General features: G+C 36.6%; 1 protein-coding gene across 1 annotated transcript; it reads right to left on the bottom strand.

Annotated features, from left to right (window-relative positions):
* Positions 1-1,218: 1,218 nt before the first annotated feature.
* On the bottom strand, positions 1,219-8,203 carry nrsn1l (neurensin 1-like). Its single transcript, XM_038299778.1, has 4 exons — positions 8,103-8,203; positions 3,823-3,898; positions 3,300-3,449; positions 1,219-2,546 (listed from the first exon to the last, which is right to left on the bottom strand). Exons 2-4 carry the CDS (start codon positions 3,880-3,882, stop codon positions 2,133-2,135), a joined length of 624 nt encoding a protein of 207 aa, XP_038155706.1. The 5' UTR covers positions 3,883-3,898; positions 8,103-8,203; the 3' UTR covers positions 1,219-2,132.
* Positions 8,204-9,751: the final 1,548 nt, after the last annotated feature.

The raw sequence follows: 9,751 nt of genomic DNA, 5'->3' as shown, positions 1-9,751 counted from the left end.
TCTTGTATCAACAATAAGGGATTTGTTTATGAGATGCTCAAAACACATTTTTGTACATCACTTAAGATTTCCCGTGTGACCTAGCTGTAATCTACAAGTGATTTAAAAAAAAAAAAACTCTATAAACATAAAAAAAAAAATACCTCTTTTAACTTGTGGATAAAATGGAAAGTTGACTTTCAGTATCTTTTCAATACATTCAAGACATCTGCCGGGCTGCAAACAACTAGACAATCAATTAGGATGATATTTTCAAGACAAGACAATTACAGGGATGAAAGATTGAAACTGCACCACTTATTTTATGACCAATTAGTGGGATTCTCATGGTTACCATAGCTACCTTCAACAGCAGTCTGCGTGCGGATTTCCTAGGTGCTAAAAATATTCCACCATAACTTAAAGTTTTCGTACTATGTACCTGTTAACATTTTCTAATTAGCATCTTGAGAGATAGATGCAAGAAGATAAAAATGAAGCACCTTTCCTGTGATCAGTTTAGCCAGTCTGTTAACTGCGTGATCCTTTTTATGTGTTGAAGGGAGATGAACATATCTCACCTGTTCAAGTGGGAGCATTTTGAGTTACAAATATTGTATATTAGAGTTACATAAAAGTCACAAGAATCTTCAGAGTATTTATTGAAAGCAGTGATGCACTCACATATATCAGTGATGGCATCATGTCTGGCATCTTGTCTTTGTTTGACAAAAAGACCTTTCTCTTATATTATGTTAAATGGATCCAAAGCTGCTTATCTACTGGCCCAAAAATAATGCAATAACTATTTCTGACAGCTGCTGAAGATGTTGGACTTTTTATCACTCAGCAAAAACTATTTCTCAACTTAAAACTTTTTTTTTTTTTTTTTAATACAGGTTATTAAAACCGTTTCAATTTTGGCTAATGGGGTATGGCATGAAATACAACACAGCTTGTAACAGCTGGATATGTATGGAAGTGAGTCTACAGCCTCGGGTGTAAAACCCAAACTTATGTGGAGAAAAGTGAGACTTTCAGCTGTTTCTGTTTAATGTCTCCATGATTTACACAACAGTTTGTTTTTATAAAGAAGGCTGTAAATGATTAAATTCATGTTTCAATGATTTAAAATGACTTCACAATTATGCAGATAGTTATAGATATTTCCCTGTTTTATTCAACACTGTGTTGATCAAATGTACGAGGTACATTTCTTGTTTTATGTCATGAGCTCAATATGCTTATGTTTGTTTTATTCATTTTCATGGTGATTATGATCATTTGGATGGAAAAGGACAATTAAAAACACCTGAATATGCCCTTTGGAGGCTTGTGAGATGCTACAAAAGCTATTCTGATCACACAGTTGTATGGTGAAAGGAAAGTGGGCTTCATTGCAACAATGCTGGTCAGACTTGGACCAGAAATTAAACCACTTTCCTGAATAAGTGTACGTTTATAGAGCTTTAAATTTGATTTTTTTTTTTAGGATGATTCATTATTCAGCCTTTGAATTATCGGCAGACTAAGGTTGCAACACGTGACTTTTAAGTTAATGCCTACAGGTTATTTTTAAATAAGTCTCCAAGTTGGAGATTTTAGATATTACATGGAGACCTCTGAATCCCAGAGTTAACAGCTTTATTGTGTCTTTATTCAACACTTCAAGACTGTTTTACATAAAAATTAAAAGGTGTTTGTGTAAAACATTTAGAAACTGAATTATTTCTAATGATCAAAACTCTTAACATGGCTCTATTTGCTCTCTAGGGCTCTTAAATTAATCCCTTTTTTAATCACCTTGGAACCCAAAAGATTTTCTTAAGGAGAATCTTAAGAAACACATTTTTCAGTCTTAAAAATTTACAAACTAAAAAACGCACAAAATAAAAAAACACATCTAAATGAGCGAGAATGATTTAATTCTAAAACATGGTAATTTTGAATATATCATAACCATATTGATGGGACACTGATATTTTGTCAGCCTTGAAATGTAAATGTATATTATGTCTGAAGTCAAAGTGAAAGGAGATTTTTTTTTCTGATCTTTTAGGTCACAAAACAAAATCCAACGAGCAGAACGTGTAAACAATGTTCCAAAACCAGAATGAGTGCTTGTACCACCTGTAGCTCAACAGTGACTCTTTTTAGGAAGGAGGTTGCACGTTTTTCACTGTAGCCAGAGAAAAAGGTATCTTCCCCTCCTCCGTATCCGGCGGCTTTGTGATCACATCTGCTCCATCTTTGAATCCCTTCCACTTCAAGCCCCGCTCTCCTCTCTGATCCACTTCCCTCGATCTGTGGAACAGCCGTTCTTTTAAGTTGGCCTTAGGCAGGACCCAGACAACAACCCCCATCACTGCCAGAGCGGAGCCGAGGCAGGACAGCCCGATCCCAGACGCTGTGCTGAGGTGCAGACCCCTGTTGTAGCTGATGGCCTGGGGGTCCACAAAGTACAGGTCTCCCTCTCCGAAGGACTCAATTTTATGGGGGGTGGAGTAAGCGATGGAGAGAGACACAATGCCTGCAGTCAGCATCAGAAGACCCAGAGCCAAGGACAGCTGCAGTCAGCAAGACACAATAAGAGCTGAAGTGGTCATTTCTGCAGAGTAAGTCTTTTTTGTATAGGTTGTGTTATCTGCATGGTGCTCCCAGCATCTTATTATGAAAGGTTACCCATATTAGAGTAGGCAAAACAAAGCCAGGGATGCAGGAGGTCTGTACAGACTCCCCTCGACTTTACAAATACCACAGCCTCATTCAGTGTCTGCAGTCCATTGTGTCGCGACAGTTTAAATGCACAATGCAGAAAACACAATCTGTTAGAGAAGTTCATAGCTGGCAGGCGATAGCAGCCAGCAGGAGGTAACATGTCACAGATGTGGCTGTTTGCAGCCAGCATCCAGCAGTAATTTCTCTACCCTGCGCTCACTACTCGTTTGAAAAATACGGCTGCTTTTCAGATGGTTTTCTATCTAAAAAGGGTCAAAATGAATTTAACTAAATGGTTTCAATGTTGATATGAAACAAAGAAAGAATATAAATACTTCAAAGCACCATTAGCAGAAGTATGTTCATATGAGCAGGAAACAAATAGGGGCTATTTGTTTTTTAAACTAACTGAGAAGGATTCAGTTTAGAGAAGTATAAAAAAAAGACATTCCTTCCCTAAATTATGCTGTAATATCTGGATTTTTTTAATTAAATGTTCTTCTTATTTAAATCTATAAGTATTTCTATGAGTTAATTTTGGAAATTCAGTCCTAAAAAACTATGTTGGAAATCTTTGTTTGAATGTAGCTCAGTGAATGTACCTTCCAGACAACCGAGTTCCACCAAAGGGCTGATTTCTGGGTCCGGACCCCCCGGTTCTCAGGGTCCCTCTCCCACATGGAGGACGAGCACTCCTCATAGAAGTGGTGCAGATAGGAACGAACCCCAAACTGAAGACAGCTGGAACCTGCCTGGAAGATCACTGTGTTCAAGGTTACCACATAACAGGGGAAAAACAAAATGCCCATCTCTGACTCTTTTGGGTTTGCTTTAAGGGCATATAATTGTGGTTGTGAAATTTAGTTTAAAAGCCATATTTACAAAAAATAGTTGCAAAATTGAATTACATTTACAGATACTGGTAGCATTTTGTCAAAAACATTACACCAAACCTCTGCTTGGATTCTGTTTTTGAAACATTGAAACATTTTTTTGCTACATTTTGGTTTTGTAGTGGTTTTTCTTTTTCATTATCCTGATATATAACCTTTGGCCTAAGGTAGTGAAATGAGGTCAGGCCATTTTCCTTAAGTAGATCGATCGATCTGTCCGTTTAAAGCTCACCTCGCTTCCAGAGGACTCCCCTCCTGAGCCAGAAGTACAACCTTCAGGGCACAGCGCCATCGTTCACCACTTTTACCTGCAGCAAGGAAACAAGTTATCCAGTGAAAGGTGGTGTAGATGTTTGCAGTAGCTTATAAAAGTATTCACACCTACGCTATAGCCTCAAACTCTAATCTACGGAGAAAAATGAGGAAAACTTGGGATTTTTAGAAACTTACAGCTATTTGGGAACCTTGGCAGGCATCTGTATTCAGCCCAAAAGCATTTATTTACAGAATCGCATTATGGTGATGGAGGTTTTTTGGAATATTTCAGCTTTACATGCCAAAAGAGAGAAATTTGTACCTAGTCTTCCTTGCAAAACAGCTCGATCTAAGTCTCAGTCAGACTGGATGGAGGAGGCTTCAGCTTTGCCAAAAATATCAATTACAATTCTCAGATAGGTGAAGGTTAAGGGTCATAGAGGCTTTTCTTCCTGCTCACAAGATCTTCATGCTGGAAGCAACATTTTTCTTAGACAAGGATTTGATGTGAGCAGAATCTACCTTTTTATTCCCTCTGATGGGGACAGTACCTTCAGGGGGATGTAGTTTCACATTTCCACGGCTCATTCAGTTCGGTATTTTGGCCAATGTTTGGTTTCAGAGTACAAAGCAATAAATATAAATCTACAGCAGTGTCCAGGTTTTTATTTTTTTATAAAAATCCGGTCATTCTTCACCTGGCATCTACAGTAAGCTGCGCTATGGGTTTAGCGTATAAAGTAACCAAAAACACACACAAATAATAACAGAAGAAAATCTTATCCTTGATAATCAAGAAATAATTAAATTGCAGCATTTTTATTTCCGTCAATCAAATCCTCCCTCCCAGCAGAAGCACGTCATGAATTGGGATCTTTGTCATCAGCTGCTGCCTGTGAACGTCTCATTGCTTCTGCTGTTCTTAGCTCACTCTCTCTCCTCCCACATATGACTCACACATATCCAAGAGTCTGTGTAGTGTATTCATACCCCAATGCTGTTGATTCATTAAACAAGTTGCCTTGATGCTGAGTTTCGAAGCTCTACAGGATTTCTTTTTATTAAAATCTATACTTTGTGCTTTTATTGAGTTGTCTTTAATTTCATACCTGAAATGGTGATAACCAGAGAGGAATGTTTTTTTTTTTTAAGTAAAGGAATGTTTAAATGCTTGGTCACCTTGTAAGAAAGAAACCTTCTCTACCTAAGCTAATTTTATCTCCATTTTTGTTATATTTTCAACTTAACAGAAAACATTTTTATGAGAATAGAATTAAGTTATGCAATACTCCCCCAATTATGTATTAAACTGTAAACTGTAGTCCATAATAAGGTCATTTTTCCCATAATACACATTTCCTACTTAGTAGTATTTAACCTTTATGCTAATAATAGATTGAGTTAACAGCATAATAATTTACTCTTGTTTGTTATATTCAGAAAATCCTTGTATAAAACTAATAAATGATTGGGACTATATGTTGTTGTGTTAAAACCATAAGTATGGATTCACTCGGTTTGATTTAAACTATTCCTTTGCTATGGAGCCTGAATTTTCAACCAAATCTCCAAAAGTTGTTTTTCCTGGGTTGCTATGTGTTTCAGTCCATTCATCCACCAGTCAGTAAACAGCTTTCCTCTCCCTGCTGATGACAAGCACCCCCCATCACAATGCTACCACCACTTTGGCTATCTTCTTAAATTGAATAAAGTTGGGATGAATTTGCATTTCCAGGATACTTAGCACTTAAATGTTTTGTCATATTAAAAATGTGCTGTTATTTTCCTTTGATGGTTTGCTTTGTACTTGATGTTTTTAATGATCCTAATGATTTTACTATACATTTTTAATGGTTTTATGATAAAAGCACCACTGAAATGTGATTTACAATAACATTCATGTAATTAATAATTTCTAATAGTAAACAGATGATACTAAGCTGATAAGTATCAGCTGTAAACAGCTGATAATGAATCAAAAACCGAGTATACCAAGTATATGGTATGTAACATTTGACCTGAAAGCAAGACAAATGTTAAATATCACTGTGTCAAATACAACATATCTGCTCCATATAAAAACCTGCACCACACCTTTTGGATTTATAAGAGATTTTTTTTTTTTTTTTCTGAAGAGGAGCCACACCAAAGATAGAGTTTACATCTGTGAAACTGACAGCAGAGTCAGAAAACAAAAGTGGTTGCCTTCCAATGAGCTTTCTGTTTATTTTGAAGCTGGCAGAAGCTGAGTTCCAGACCTCCGATTGTTTACTTGCAAAGAAAATCTGTCATCTTTACTTGCAAATGATTCAGTGTGTAACTTCCACCTGCTCTATCAAATTAATGAGTTTATTGACAATTAAATTCCTCTTGTTCTTTGGCACCTTCGTCATTTACACAGCAAGACTTTTGCTTCTATTGTTTCTTTCATACTGGATCAGATTGAGGGGAAAGGATGAGTTTGTCAACCTAACCTACCAAAAAGTTAAAGTCAAAAGTATGCATAACCCTGCAAAACAAACACGAACAGATATACTTTGTTGGATATTTTCTCGACAGATCACCAAAAGGAAGTGCAAGATCTTTTAGTGGAAGAAAACAATGGATGTGGCAATACCTCAGTAAAGCAAGCTTGGAAGCCTCAGCAGTTATATCTGTCATCTGAAATTGGAAAGAGCATGTAACCACTGCTAACTTATAACCTAAATACTATCAGACGGTTGATCAGAGAAGCAGCTAAGGGGTTTCTGACTTTTATGGAAGAGTTGCAGAGATCCACAACTCATATGGGATATTTACTGAAAGAACTATAGACTGCAAACCCGATCTTTTTAAAAAGTGACCGAAGAAAAATCATTGTTGGAAAAGAAAAATACCTCAGAAGTGTAATTTGCTGCCTGTCACATGCCATGCAGGGGGCATAGCACACATGGAAGAAATGAGACCTTAATTCAATATTTAGGCCTAAATTTAAAATTACCATGTGGCATAAAACCAACCAGCACATCACCTTTGAAAAAATCTACCCTGCTGTTAAATGCTGTAGGGATGCTTTCTTTGGCAGTGACATAGAATAAAGATACAATAGAGCTTCAATCCTAGAACAACACACAATCTACTGAAAAAAGAGAAGTTAAAGGGGAATGTTGTTTTTTTTACATTGGGCCCTTGATTTTACGTTATTACATCATGGTCTACACACCCATATGAGTTTTGTGTCATTTGGAGCTGTTCAGTTAGGTCATATCCAAGTAACATCTTTAAAGCTTGTAACTCTGAGCAAGCTGTTTTTGGAGAGGTGTTTTATTTATTTTTTATTATTATTATTATTTTTTTTTTTTTTCATTTTACCGCTTGTTAATATACAACTAAGAAGTGTTGTAAACTGTTCATGGCTTGCATTTTTAGACCATTGATGCAGGTCCAAAAGGTCAGAACCAGACTGGGTAAAAGGGTTTTTAAATTTTCCTGCCTGCCGCCTTCAATAATTAGCAGATGGATTTAAAGTTATTATATATTGTTTTATATTATACTTTGTTTCTTAGGTGAAATTTAAAAAAATTGAACAGCTAGAGAAACCAAATCACTTGCTTTCCCTAATGTTTAATCATATGATTGCACCCCCTCCCATTTTGTAATTTCAGTATTGGTCCAAATTCGACCCACATTTCCTTAATTATAGGATTTTTATATTTTATTCTGCTTTCTTGTCCAGTAAACTCTTGAAAAAAGAGGGTAAATTAAGGACACATAGATACAATAATACATACAAGCATACTTTTAACAATATAGCTTAATAGCTACATCTTATAAACAAAAAAAAGCACCATAAGTTGGGAAAATACATGAATTACAGTAGGCCTCATAAATGCATCGGCTAGAGCTCTCCATGGTGCTGAACATTGCTGTTTACTCCTTTCCTGCTTCAGAGACTAGTTTAATTCTGTAGACATAACAAAGCTAAATTGCTCCTGAAATTACTCTGATCAAACAGATGGAATTTGGCAGTTATGTTTCATGACTAATGCACAATGTTGGTTAGTGGTTGAGACATTCATATTCTCTCCGAACAGGCAGGAACACACTGTGCTGTGGTCACTTTAACTCTCTGCTCACTCCAGCTAACCGCTGCCACTGGATCCCAGTGAGTCACCGCAGCTCCTCTCCCTCCATCACCGCATTTCAGTCAAAGTGTTTCACCGAATCTTTCTTCTAACAGACTACCAGACTGTAGGTGCGGTTAGGGGTCGGTCTTACCTCTCCTAACCGGAGCGGATCGCCTTTCTCACTGGGCATCCATCTGCTGTCGAACCACTTGATCTCCAGCTGCCGCCGATTAGATACGCTGAGGAAAGACACTGAGCATGCGCGAAGAGGGAAGGAGAAATACGTGTTTAGAAGCATTTTTCTACATTATTAATATTAATATTTAGAGAATGCGTGCTAAACTTCAAAATCCACTCAACATTACCCTGTTTTTTATTTTACGTTATTTTTTTTTTTACATAAAGATGACAAAAGACAGTCAACTAGGAAAAAAAAAATTTATTTTTTATTTTGACACATTTAAATACAGTCAAATTGAGCCCATATGTTCCACCTTAACCTAATCATCTATGTAGTCAATTTCCTTTTAAATCATTTTGGTTAAAAGTTTAAAAAAAAAAATAATAATAATAATACTACAGACTGATACATGTTATTGACTAAAATTCACCCATACTGAGTGAACTTTAGGTGAAAGTGGCTTGGGATGTATAGTTGTTTTTTCCCAAACCCTCATGCATCCACTTAAAGGTATAGAGGACGATCTTTTATTTCTGGGTGGATCATCTAAATATGTGGTCCTCTTGATCATCATTTATTCTGGTGACATGTTTATGTAAGGTCCTACGTGCTCCTCCTGTTAGCTATCTTTTTCTGCGCATGCACACTTTCAGCCACATATCTGTGGTGAGCTACAATTTGCATAAGTCATTGAAGCTAACCTTTCTTACCGCGGTTCTTTGAAAAAGGCAGAGGGAAGTAAGAGAAAAAGTGTCTACAAAGTGTATGAGAAGAAATGAAAGGCCTCAGAAGAGGCAGATATATCCCAGAATGCTTTGCAGGAAGAGCTCTCCTCGCAAAGCACCATGGGAATTGCTGTCACAGCGGCCCACTTTCACCATAGGCGACTAATAACAAAGATGGCGCAGGCACCGCACGGAGCAGGAGGAGTTACATGATCAACGGAGCAAAAAGCAGTGATTGTCTGTCCAAACAGTCAGTTAACTGAGTTTGCTATAAAGTCCACTATATAGTCCCTGCTATATGTGGACACAGTATGGTTGTATGAGCAATGAGAACAGCACAATTTAAACAGGGTGTGCACGCTGAGAAATGGACTTGTGCAAGCTCTTGCACACACAATTTTTTTTTTAAGTGGAGAGGGCGAGTTTTTAAAAGAGGAAGAGAGGGTTCCCACAACACTATACTATCTCTACTGTGGTTCTCTTTGAGAATAATATGTTTATTTGTTTTTACAAATTATAATTTCCTAATTAGCTCTTTTAATGTAGATCTAAAATATTCAGTAAGGCTGCAATCATACTTTAGTGGCTTCTTTTACTTGTTGGCTATGCCCTCTATATGCTTTTAGGGAAACTGCAAATAGTAGCTCTTCAGGTTTTTTTTCCCTCCATAAAGGCTAGATTTGTACAGTTCACTACTCAAAGGTGTGTTTTGTCTAAAGACAACACAAACTATTTGACTTTTGTGCTGTTTTTACATCTTTATTATAAATCGAATGTAATTTTCCACCAAATTTTTCTTTGCTTTGTGTTGATATATTATTTTATTGAAGTTGAATATTACAATTTTTTATTTAATCAAGTATTTCTTATTTCAGTTATTTTTGTATTTAATCA

The sequence above is a fragment of the Cyprinodon tularosa genome, unplaced genomic scaffold (genome assembly GCF_016077235.1).
Source record: "Cyprinodon tularosa strain WSP-4 unplaced genomic scaffold, ASM1607723v1 ctg435, whole genome shotgun sequence".
Taxonomy (NCBI): domain Eukaryota; kingdom Metazoa; phylum Chordata; class Actinopteri; order Cyprinodontiformes; family Cyprinodontidae; genus Cyprinodon; species Cyprinodon tularosa.
Note: the sequence above shows the minus strand (reverse complement) of the source record. Positions and strands in the feature narration are given on the sequence as shown.